The 13,319-nt window shown below is 43.5% G+C and overlaps 1 protein-coding gene across 8 annotated transcripts in view; it reads right to left on the bottom strand.

The window, feature by feature from the left end:
- LOC146059905 (uncharacterized) overlaps positions 1-13,319 on the bottom strand; it is a 36,462-nt gene that overhangs the window by 21,457 nt on the left and 1,686 nt on the right. For 3 of the 8 annotated variants that reach the window (XR_014470332.1, XM_083172556.1, XM_083172557.1), the window contains exons 2-4: positions 5,345-5,407; positions 762-915; positions 367-459 (exon numbers count right to left, since the gene is read on the bottom strand). Coding sequence is in view for 6 of the 8 variants with exons in the window: in XM_083172556.1 (XP_083028682.1) it covers positions 367-459; positions 762-814 (146 nt within the window). In the remaining 2 variants the exon portion in view is untranslated. The remainder of the gene's footprint in view (positions 1-366; positions 460-761; positions 916-5,344; positions 5,408-13,319) is intronic. The other 5 variants (XM_083172560.1, XM_083172559.1, XR_014470331.1 and 2 more) reach the window with 4 other exon arrangements.

The following is a 13,319-nucleotide window of genomic DNA, read 5'->3' as shown; positions in this document are numbered from 1 at the left end:
TGGCACTATTTTTTTACATTTGCTAAAACGTGCCTTTTTCTGCAAGTAAACATTTTTTTCACAATGAAACCTTGGTGTGATTCCGTTGAATACTGAAAGCATACTTTGTTTTGTGTTTGAATATTTCAATATGACCCTCAAAGGTTGTTTAACACTTACCATGGGCTTAATGAGATATCATTAGGGGCTATGTCAGAAGTTTGTAATGGTCCAGCATTTACCACTGCAGAGTGTAAGTACCATGTAATTTAACCATTACATTTGAATCCCCTCAGATCAGGCCTCCATGGCACCTCCACCCCTTGCACCTTTGATTTTTACCTTTAACAATGAATTGTATACATCAACCATGTTAGGATTACTTACATTATATTGTCATAGGTACCACCATTTTTCAAAGAAATGACAAAGCAGTTATGGCAGAACTTGCAGGCGGTGTGCATTATTCCCCAAATGGCCCTGTGCAATGTAAAAGAAACCAGTGGGTTGTTTTGTAAGGTACACAATGTCATATGTGTTTTGCTTAACTGTGAAGGTTTGCATGCAAAAATACCCGAGAAATGCTGGCGTATCATCTCTGCCCGAACCACATCCCCCCTCCACGTACTCCTAACTACCACATGTTGTGTAGCTTCAGCTTCCTGCACGACTTGCTGCATTGCCAACATCAACATAATTAGGTTGCCCCAGAGCTATGTTATGTAGCATGCAGCAAGCCTGGATGATCAATACTACTTTGGTAGGGTGGTAAAGCAGTGTACCTGCTGATCTGTCCAAACACCTGAATCGGCTTTTCAGCACCCCAAAGGTGCATTCCACTACATTGCGGGTGGCAATGTGTGCAGCGTTGTAGCGGTGCTGTGCAGGGCTTTGTGGGTTACGTGAGCAACGGATGACACCCATATCCTGAGTCACCTACAAATTTTTAAAAAAAAGTGATTTTGTGGTCACATTTCATGTGGGAATTTAGCAAGTAATAGTAGCACTGCACACTATATTGCTCTAAATAAATTAATCAACATAAATGGCATTATTCATATGTTGAACATAAGCAACCCTAAATGGCTTGTAGGGTTAATTTTACAAAAATTAACAAAACACTGATAACTCACTTACCAATTAGCCAGCCCTCCGGCATGGTATGCGCCAGGAAGTGGTCCCAGCAGAGGCGTAACTAGAACTTTGTGGGCCCCATAGGAAAATACTATGCCCCCTGGCATTGCCCATTATGCATTATGCGACACACTGTCATGCCCCTTACAGAATATGCTACACACCACAATACCCTTACACAATATGGGGGAAATTTACTAAGAATACAAAATTTCTTATTCGTATGCTTAATATGAATTAATACGACTGCATACGGCTGTTTCAGCCGTATGCAAATTCGTGTTCTGGAGGGTAATTTACAAAGCAGTCAAATACGACTGCTTTGTAACCCACCGATGGTGTATCCATTTGTATTAGCCGGCCGAAAAGCGAACTTTGAACTATTCAGGGAAGCCCTTAAAGGAATTGTGTGGGAAACTGTTATGAAGGGAAAAAATGCAGAAGAAATGTGGGATACTCTAAAAAATGTACTTAAATCATTAACTATTAAATACATTCCAAAAGTAAATAAGGGTAAATTCAATAAAAAAAAGCCACCATGGTTAGACAAAAAAGTAAGGTCAGCTATCAACAATAAAACAAGAGCATTTAAATTCTATAAAAATAAGCAGCTAAAAGAATATATGAAGAACGCATAGCCACTGAAAGCAAAACCAACCCCCTTTTTTTTTTAAATATATAAATAGTAAGCGTATAATTAAGGAAAACATAGGCCCATTAACGGACACCAATGGAAAAAGTGTTATAGAGGATAAAGGAAAAGCAAAACTGTTAAATGAGTTCTTCTCATCAGTGTTTACTAAGGGAGAGGAGACTGAGGAAAGAACATCTACTACAAATGGGACAAACAAGCCAGATCTCATTGTTGATTTCACGCCCAATGAAATAGCACTGAGGCTCAGCAAAATAAAAACAAATAAAACACTGGGGCCAGATGGGATGCATCCCAGGGTACTAATGAAATTAAGGGATGAACTAGCTACCCCACTACATTATATCTTTAGCAATTCCCTGTCAACAGGTATAGTACCAAAAGACTGGAGAATAGCAGAGGTAGTACCAATATTAAAAAAAAAAGGAAAAAAGGAGGATCCAGCTAATTACAGAACTGTAAGTGTAACATCAATAGTGGGTAAACTATTTGATGGATTTTTTTAAGGGATGGTATCCAGGAATATTTAGACCTTCACCGTTTACTCAGTACGAACCAACATGGGTTCATAAAAAAATGTTCATGCCAAACTAATCTACTAGGTTTCTATGAGGAGGTTAGCAAAAATCTTGACAGCGGAAACGCTGTGGATGTGATGTTCCTAGATTTTGCTAAAGCCTTTGATACGGTACCACACAAGAGGTTGATAAATAAAATGGAGGACATGAGATTGGGTAAGAACATCTGCAGATGGGTAGGGAACTGCCTGTGTAAAAGGGAACAAAGAGTGGCTGTGAACGGTGCCGTATCAGACACGATTCAGGTACTAAGTGGAGTGCCTCAGGGTTCGGTCTTAGGGCCCATTTTATTTAACATGTTTATCAACGATATTGGGAAGGGGTTGCTCAGCAATGTATCCATCTTTGCTATTATTAAATAATCGGAAGATGTCACGACGCTCCAAAAAGATCTTGAAAAACTAGAGGAATCTGCTAATAATTGGAAGATGAGGTTCAACGTGGATGTAAGGTTATGCACCTTGGGAGACACAACCAGTGTGCTAGTTATAATCTTAGCGGGGAGGAACTGGGTAACTCATGACTCGAAAAGGATCTAGGAGTCCTAATAGACAGCAAACTGGGGTGTAGTGCCCAATGTAATGTAGCAACAAAAAAGGCCAAGAAAATTCTAGCATGCATCAAAAGGGGCATGGAAACTAGGGAATCAAAAGTAATTATGCCCCGTAGAAGGCATTGGTTAGACCTCACCTCGAATATGGAGTACAATTCTGGCCCCCCACACTATAAAAAGGACATCATTGAATTAGAACAATACAAAGAATAGCAACAATGTTTATTAGGGGAATGGAGAATTTAATCTATGAGGAGAGATTAAACAATTTGGGACTATTTACATTAGAAAAGAGACGTCTAAGGGGGGACATGCTCAACATGTACAAATATATCAGGGGCCAATATAAGGAACTGTCAAACACCCATTATTCTACTAGAAAGGAATCTAGGATGAGGGGGCATGAGTACAGATTAGAAGAAAAAAGATTTTGTTCAGCTAGCAGAAAAAATGTCTTTACGGTTAGAGCAGTCAAACTCTGGAACTCTCTTCCCTCAGAGAGGTGGTGTCGGCCACCGCAATAAATACATTCGAAATAAGGTTGGACAAACACTTATTAGCTAAAAATATCTAGGGTTATAAATAAGTAACATAATCTGTCTTTAAAATATAATAACATAATATACAGCATAACTAGGCCGAACTAGATGGACGCAAGCCTTTTTTTCAGCCTTACCTACTATGTAAACTATGTCTATACGGCCGCTAATACGAATTCGTATAGTCAGTGTGCATGGATCAGTCAGATCCGTGCAGGCTGCAGTGTGTAAAAAAATTAAAAAGACGGCGTGGGGTCCCCCCCACAGCCGTAACCAGCACCAGGCTGAAAGAGCCGGGGCTGGTATTAACAAAATCAGGAAACCTGGCAAATAGGGGTTCCCCGATTTTTTAAACCCAGCCCCAGGCTCCAGGGCCGGGGCTGGTTCAAAATACGGGTGACAAAATGACTAGGGGTCCCCCGTATTTTAAGAACCAGCCCCAGGCCAAACCAGCCAGCAGGGTAATGTCACAGCCAGGGGACACTTATTATATAAGGTCCCGCGGCCAAAACATTAACCCTACTGACCAGTCAGCCTGACCAGGGGAGCTGGGGGAGTGGGGACCCCCCAATAAAGGGGTCCCCCCCTTCCAAGACTTACCTGACCAGGCTGAAGCCTGGTGCTGTCCCCGGTGACCCTGGAGCGGTGGTCACCGGGCTGATTCAGTGTAAAAAGATATTACTATTGTTTAATACTGTGGAACTATGAGTCCCAGCAAGCCCCCCCCCCCCCGAAAGCGGGGACTTGGAGAACCACAAGTCTCAGCATGCGGGCAATAAAGGGCCTGCTGGCACTTGTAGTTTCACAGTATTAAAAATTGTCAAATAAACACACACTGACACATGAAAAATAAAACTTTAATACATCCAAAGCCCATACATACTGATACTTACCTATCTTGAGACCGTAGGTAGGTTCCTGGGCGCGGGGCTCCATGGTCCTGGGTCTTGGTTCCTGGGCTGCAGATTTAGGGGAATTGGTTCCTGGGTCCGGTCCAGGGGCTCCAGGTCTGTAAAGTCCGGGGTTCCAGGATCCAAAGAAATCCAACGGGGTACATGTGGAAGGAAATCCAACTCACCAAGGTCATCCGGCGAAGATCTGTCCTCTTCGTTCCGACTTAGTCCAGGTCTTCAGAAAATAACAAACACCGGACTATTCCGGCCGGTACCCGCGAAGTACTGAGGAGAGACGCAGATGTTTTATCTTCCACGCCTCTCCTCCGAATGATTCTATTGGACTTTCTCGGCTCCTGATTGGCCGCTAGGCGTCCAATAGAATCATTCGGAGGAGAGGCGCGGAAGATGAAACATCTGCCTTCCACAGGTACCCCTATGGATTATTGTTAACACAAATAAATGTTATGTACTGCACATACAATATGTCATTATTTTTTTATTTTAACATTTTCAGGCTATAAATACCAGGATGTCTGCCTTCTGGAAAGGATAATGTTCTGTAGGTTGCAAGAATGGCTACCAAGTGTGTACCTGGTTCTTACATAACTGTGACAGGGGTCATTCTGAATTTATAGAAGACTCCAGAACTTTATTTTTTTTACATTTTATACTGGAAGGTTTAGCATACATAGCCTTATTCTAGTTCACTCTTTCTGACAAAATCCTTCTTAGATGGACAAACAAATGTGCAGTGCAGGGGAGCAGATGTAACATGTGCAGAGAGAATTAGATTTGGGTGAGTTATTTTGTTTCTGTGCAGGGGAAATACTGGGTGCTTTATTTTTGCCCTGCAATATAGATCTCACTTTGAAGTTAAACCCCACCCAAATCTAACTCTCTCTGCACAAGTTACATCTGCCCCACCTGCAGAGCACATGGTTTTGTCCATCTAAGAAGGAATTTGTCAGAAAGAGTGAACTAGAATAAGGCCCAAGGTCAGAAATGTGCATTACCTTCACCTTGATCTCCTTCTGTTCTATGGATTTCTCCCATATTTGCTGGCCATATGCTCCAATCTGAAACAGGAGTGATAAGTGCATTTCCAAGTCAGAACAAAGAAGGTAAAGAAATTTTGGGTACTTGTGTACTATCACGGCGCCCATCGCATCGCAGACCATAAGGTCAAAAGATAGTGTCAGATACCTAAGCATCTGGCACTTTAAGAAGCGCAATCCTGCCCAGAAAAAATTAGAATGTCCTTACAGTTTTTAGAAATATATAAATCAATTTATTAAATATATATATAAAGTGGAATCAATCCACATAAAAATTCATATATCGATACAATTGTGCACAATTCAACAGACAGACATGACAGACAACATGTAACATATATTTGCAATAAAAAAGCTGATTTTGCTGGGATTGCCGTTTTTCTTGTGAGTATTAAAGTCACTGAATCAGGAATGAAAATAAGAGGCTTACTATAGGCAGTGATATAATCTCATAATTACCAGTCCTGCATGATCTTTCTGTGGTGGATAATAAAGGTCAGTCTCTCCAACTGGTATATTACCAGAGATGCACTCCGGAAGAAGCTGTGTTGGGAACCTTCACCTACTGGACCAGCCAGTTTGGTAGTATTTGTAATCCACGGATTTTTCAAAGTGCACTTGCAGATGAACACAGGACCGGCAAAGATAGGGCTCAAAAACGCGTTTCTCCGCCTGCTCGTGAAGTCGGCGGCTTCCTCAGTCTGGACTGGCATGCGATGGTATGCGATGTGACGAGATGTCCCCCGATGTCATACAATGTTAAAATTGTATAGCATTGTATATGGAATACAATGCCATACAATGCAATTTTACATAGTATAAGCACCCTAATGGGGATTACAATGTTAAATGCACCCCCACTATGAACGTGAACCCGAAGCGTGGCGAGCGCAGCGAGCTCGCGAGGGGCGGCGGTACTCGTCCTCCGACCTTTTCATACCCCCACTATCCACGTCGAGTTGATTCTACATAGTGTGGCGAGCGCAGCGAGCCACCGAGCCCGAAGCGTGACGAGCGCAGCGAGCCCCGCGAGGGGACGCGGAATACATATAAAGTAATACGTGTCCCCTCGCCACGCTTCGGGCTCCGTTGCTCGCTGCGCTCACAACACTATATAAAATCAACTCCACGCCGACGTGGATAGTGGGGGTATGAAAAGGTCAGAGGACGCGTACTGGTCGCCACGCTTCGGGTTCACGTTCATACTGGGGGTGGCGTGGGGGTGCATTTAACATTGTAAGCCCCCATTAGGGAGCTTTTACAATTAAACATTGTATAGGGGGCTTATACAATTTTAAATCGCATCGCAGTGCATCGGGTGTATGGCATGTGATGCGATTATATGGTGTGCGACCAAATATCGCTGGCGCCGTGCTAGTACACAAGTACCAAATTCTGAACAGCTTTATGCACATCTATTTCTTTTAGTATACTTTTAAGACAGAAAATTGGTTGGCTTAATTCACCAATTTAGTAGATTATATATTTATAAAATGGCATGGTACACAGCGTCGGATTTCCCACTATGCACGAGTGGCATTTACCTAGGTAATGGCACAGCAGTCTGTCCTCCCCCTGCGCCGGAGGAACAAATTAAATTGTAGGTAGAGATTTGCATACATGAGATGTGGGAGGGGTTTGGGATACTGGCCTATTTGTTGTCTTCTGGGCCTGTATGCCTTATCTCAGATCCCATCACATGGGACATCTATACCGAGAGGAAAAAAACAGGCTTCAATTGAATAGCCCAATAATGAAAAGCGGTCATTTTTTGGGAGGGGGGGGGGGGTGGATTAACGAGTCTAATATAATTAGAGTACCAGCTAAACTGACTGTTTAAGGCTTAGCATTTTTTTTATTTTACCATAATATTTTTGGTCATGTGTGTCCCAAATGGGTTTGGTATAATAAATCTGAAGTGTGTAGTTAGACAGTGGAAATTGCTCCTATGTTCTTTTTCTTGACAGATTTCTCTATGGGACAGTACGGATGGTATAATGGTTAGCATTACTGCCTCACAGCACTGAGGTCATGGGTTCGATTCCCACCATAGCCCTAACTGTGCAGAGTTTGTATATTCTCCCCGTACTTGTGTGGGTTTCCTCGGGGTACTCCGGTTTCCTCCAAAAATATACTGGTACGGTACGTTAATTGACCCTAGAATGTCTGTGTGCGTGTACATGTGGTAGGGAATATAGATTGTAAGCTGGGCAAGGGACTGCTGTGAAAGTTCAAATATTCTCTTTAAAGCTCTGCAGAATATGTGTGAGCTATATAAGAAACTGTAATAATGTGCGTGGGATCCTGTGATTATATCCTGGGATCCAGAATATAAAAGCACTAGTATCTTCAATTATGTGGAGAGCTGCTCGCTCTCCACATAATTGAAGATACTAGTGCTTTTATGTTCTGATTTTCCATGCTATTCAGTTTTTTTTAAACTGCAAGTTCCATGTAAAACTAGTTATAATTTATGTGTAAAATGGGTACTTGTTTCCTAGCACGGCGCCCATCGCATCGTATACTATAACACTAAATAAGGTATACGATGGGATGCGATGCGACGCGACGCCATATTGTACAATACATACAATGGCATATGATGCGATCGTTTACAATTTTTAATTGTACAAGCACCCTGATAGGTCCTTACAATGTTAAATGGCCCCCATAGTCAACGCCACCCCCAGGATCAACGCCAACCCGAAGCGTGGTAAGTGGCGGCGGTACGCGGCCTCCGACATTTTCATACCCCCACTATCCACGTCGAAGTGGAGTTGACTTTAGATAGTGTGGCGAGCACAGCGAGCCACCGAGCCTGAAGCGTGGCGAGAGGACGCTGAATAGGAGCCAGAAGCGTGGCGAGCGAAGCGAGCCCCGTGAGGGGACGCGCAATACATGTAAAGTAATCCGTGTCACCTTGCGGGGCTCGGGGCGTTTCGGGCTCGGTGACTCGCTACGCTCGCCACACTATCTAAACTCAACTCCATGCCGACATGGATAGTGGGGGTATGAAAAGGCCGGAGGACGCGTATCACCGCTCTCACCACGCTTTGGGTTGGCGTTGATAGTGGGGGTGGCGTTGACTATGGGGGGGGGGGCATTTAACATTGTAAGGACCCATCAGGGTGCTTGTACAATCAAAAATCGTATACGATCGCATAGCATCGCATGCCACTATATTGCATGCGATGCAATTGTATAAGATGTAATACAATCAAAATCGGGGGCACCGTGCTAGGAAACAAGTACCGTAAAATGTATATGTAGGACAGCTGTAAATCAGCATTGCTGTGTATACTGTGACAGAGAGAGAGGAACTTACGCGATGCGGCACTAGTGTTTGGTCTACACATTGATCATATGTATTTTATTAAAGTGAGATCTATATTGCAGTGTCAAGATAAAGCAGTCAGTATTTACCCTGCACAGAAACATTAAAACACCCAAATCTAACTCTCTCACATGTTACATCACACTTTCTAGTGTGCACCTAGCCTAATACTGTATGTTGAAAGTACATATAAGACTTAAGGCGCCCATATACCACTGCGATTACCTGACAACTACCTGCCAGGGAGCCTCCATGCTCCTGGGCTGCACGATCGCTTATGATATACATACAGATGGAGCCCCTCTCTTCTGTGCCCGGCGCGCGCCAGAACGTCCCTGCTGGCGAGAGCCGGCAGAGAGGGACTCCATCAGACTGGGTCGCACATGCGTCTCACGCGCATGCACATCCCAGTCTCTTGGCGGCAGGACTTTGACCGTCCCCGCTTCAGGGAGATGGGTAGGGTTAAGAGGGGTGCGGGGAGGTGGGGGCAGGGGTTGCAACTGGTCGGTGAGGACCCGGGGGGAGGTCCATCAGAACGGGGCGAGCGAGAGCCCCCTTCCAACGGCTGGCGACTGGCGGGGGCTGGCGATAGAACTCCTTCTGTATACAATGTATCATATGCACTGACAGGTACTTACTGCTACAGAAGACAACTAATCCTTGTGGCAGCCATGGAGATTTCTAGATCTGATTTGATGTGCATGGGACCGCGCATATGATCGGATCTGGAGGTAAAACGCATACAATATGGCACTTTTCACACAATTTATCGGTCCGATGGGTTGAAATTGTGTGAGAAATGGCCATATTGTATAAGTGTATGGGCACCTTAAGTAAAAATCATTGAACAAAAAAAAGTATGTGTGCACGTTGGCTATAGGAGGAGAAGGTGGAATGTTATTGGGAAGTAGCGTGATTAGTGTTCGGAAGAGAGCAAGTAGCACATACAGTAGAGTGTTGATCCACTCTCCAAGAAGTGTAAATTTAATAAGGTGGGAGTTCCATTGAAAATAGGATGTTGCCCATAGCAACCAATCAGATTCTGGTCCTAATTCAGGCCTGATTGCAGGGAAAATTTGTTCCCAAAATTGGCAAATTCATGTGCACTAAAAGTGGGGCAGATGTAACATGTGCAGAGAGAGTTAGATTTCGGTCCCTAATCTAACTCTCTGCATGTGTTACATGAACCCCACCTGCAGTGCAACATGGTTTTGCCCATTTTGTGAACAAATTTGCCCTGCAATCATACCTGAATTAGGCCCTCTATCTGTTATCTTCTACAAGGTGAAAAATAAATAAAAAGTATAATCTGATTGGTTGCTATGGGCAACATCCCCTCTTCAACAGAACCCCCATCTTAGTAAATTTATCCCATACCAATGTATCACATTTCTGAGCATATCAAAGTGACACAAATGCATAGAAGCCACATTTGTGGGTTCAGCGTGCATGCACTGGCCCCACACTTGTGCAGAAGATGTGGAAATCTTTATGGGCATTATCAGACCCCTTTTTCTACCGTCCCCGTAGTTGCTGAGCCCACAGTAATTTTAAAGGAGATGCAATTTAGCAGAGATGACATTACAGAAGGAAGATGCAATGAGCTGGGGGAATAAGAAATTATATGGGTTGTATATACTGTAGAAGAAGCAAAAGTATGCTAGCAGGTGGAATACTATGGGAGGCCGGAAGGAGAGAGGGGGATGCAGGGATGGTGTGGGAATAATACAGTGTGAACGTGGGCAGAAGGTGGAGGGAGTTACGGTGCAAACACAATGGGCGTTTCTGCCCAGCATGTATACATAGCAACGATAGTAAAATGATGGCCCAAGCGGAGGTGGACGGCTCTCTATAGCAGGATGCTATGGAGAGCCGTCCACTCGGCTGGTAATAGCAGCAGATGAATGGCGGCGACCAACAATGATACGGCAGTGCGCATCAGCGTTCATCGCCAGCCAGGGCAAAAACACTGGGCGGATTTGAGCTGCTTTCCACTCAAAATTGCCCAGTGTGTATGGGCCTTAAGGGAATGCTACAATGACAAGGCTAAAAGAGCAGCAGGGAGAAGAAGAATGGGAAAAGATCAGAGAAAGTGGGGTTACAGACAATTCTGAAGGGGAGGCCAGTAATGTCTGTTGGCAGGTATATACTGTATGTGTCTTCCTATAAGCACGGCTTAGTTTATCTGCAGCTCCTGACCTTATCTTGTGGTACCACATAAATAAGGTAGTGGTTCAGGTTGATAGATCTACAGTGTCTAGACAGTGAATAGGTCTATTCAAAAGGTCAACAGGGTCAAAATGTCAACATGAAAAGCTTAAAATGCAATAGGTCAACAGGGTCAAAATGCCGACAGTGTCAAAATGTCAACATAAAAAATGTAGACACATGATCATGTTGAATTTTTGACCGTCAACCTTTTGTGGTTGTCATATTAACTATCTATCTAGACACTGTCTATCTAATAATCCCCACCCACAAAGGAGGATGATGGTGTTTGGAGGCACAGAAGTATGAAGGGGGTTTAGATTCACATGCTCATGTTGTTTTATAGGGAAATGCTTATTTTCTATACATAAACGGATGTATTTACAGAGCAACGTGCTGCATATGATCTGCAAAAGTTTACACATCAAGCAAACACAAGTATTTAATAGCTTCAAATCATAGTCAAATAAAATGCAGAAAGGGGAAAATAAATCAGTACAATGGCAGGATTCCCAAGTGTCCAGATTCTAGAGAGACGTCTTGATTTTTGGCCTGTTGCTGCGGTCTTAGCTAGATGGAGAGCGGGGAACTATTTCACCTTCCAGTTTGTAGTGTGCACTTCATATAAGGGAGGGCGAAAGGGAGATCTACTGTAGGTGATCGGAAGGAAAGCAGCGTTTGTTTATTGTCAGTTACACCCTCCTTTGCAGGGATCAAAGATAAAGCTGCCAAGTGCAGCGAAACGCGTCAGCCGCTGCTGCTACCTGCTTTACACCCTCATACATTGGATTGTAGTCCGGACAAGCCCTTCAGGATTCACATCTTGCTCTCCATCTGATGCCGCTGCAGCATTTGGAATCTGCAGACTACCGGCCCCCAGGCACTTCCCAACTGGGGAATCAAGGACATTCCACCTTACTACCTCAAACATCCATCCAATGGGACCATTAATTTTTGCCAACATCTGGGCTGAAAACTTGGACTCTGTGCCCCACAGCCTATACCATCAGGGGCGGTAACTATTACCCATCAAACTAACACTATTTGGGCATTAATAGGAACGGACACTCCAGTATTGCTGCTAAAATTGTGGAAGTAGGCACTGTTATTATACTGTTTTATTTTTTTATTTCTTTATTATGGCCATATACTCAGTTGTGTATTTTTATTTTGGTTATTAAAAATGTTCATGTAAAGATCATCCAATTGCAAATTTCATTTTTTCTACTAGCGCTGCACTTTTGTTTTTTCTTCGTTATACCTATACAGGTCTAACTAACCTGTTCTAAGCAGCTGCTCAGAAACCACTCATACCAAGCGCCCCCCGTTCCCATCCCCTCAGAGGTTGGTTCGGTCTCTTTTTTTTTTTTTGCAGGGATCACACCCACTCAGGTGTCATGGAATCACTAGAGAGATAAATCCAGACCCCTCGGACCCAATCACATAGTATGGACTACTAAACCCATGTACACACGGTGTGATTTGCCCAGGAGTTTTTGATTAGAAAGTCAAAATCGCCTAGAAGGTTAGCCAAAATCACAGTGTGTGTGTGCACTGCGATAGACTATGCAAGGCAAGGCAATTTTAACTAAGCCACACGTCTGTGTGTATTTGGCTTAAATCACTCATAGTCAAAATCATTTAGTGCTCTAATAGTGGGTACACACGGTTAGATGACAAAGTCGATTCGATATCGCTTTCGATTCAATTTCTTATATACAGTCTTGCCTGGCAAGTCTATTTTCCTTTTCAATTTCCATCCAAGCGCATCTCCCAATGAATGAGGAAAAACCAATGGATGCCCATTCAATTTTGCTTCTCCAGTATAAGTGGAAACCTAAACGCGTGTATTCACCATAAGCCAAAATCTGCTTAGTCAAAATTGCCAGCAGCCTGCCCGAAACCGTTATGAAAGTCCAGGAATCACTGGACTGGAAGGGCGTCTAATGCTGGGTACACACCTACAGATTTATCTGTCTGGTGGGAATATAAATCTGGTAATGTATGGGAGCAAATGACTATCAATGATCTGCTCCCAAACACTGGAAAATGGCCAAAAAACATTGTTCCTATAAATTTGTTAAATGAAATGTATTTATCCAATTTGTCTGTTTTCCAGTTCTGGGAGCAAATGTCAATTCTCATACTGTATGCTCCCATACATTTCCTGATTTTTGCTCATGCCAGATAGATTGAATAGATAAATCTGTAGGTGTGTACCCAGCTTAAGTCAAACCATTCGTCTCGCACCACTTGGCACAGAATGGATGGGTAATGAAGACACACCTGTACCCATCTGCACACTGTCCATCCTTTGTGCTCTCTCTAACTGTACATATTACATAGAATGTACATACGCTAGACCAGGGCTGGGCAACACCGGCCCTCCAG

The sequence above is a fragment of the Crinia signifera genome, chromosome 2 (genome assembly GCF_055691185.1).
Source record: "Crinia signifera chromosome 2, ASM5569118v1, whole genome shotgun sequence".
Lineage (NCBI taxonomy): Eukaryota > Metazoa > Chordata > Amphibia > Anura > Myobatrachidae > Crinia > Crinia signifera.
This window is presented reverse-complemented; position numbering and strand designations above follow the sequence as displayed.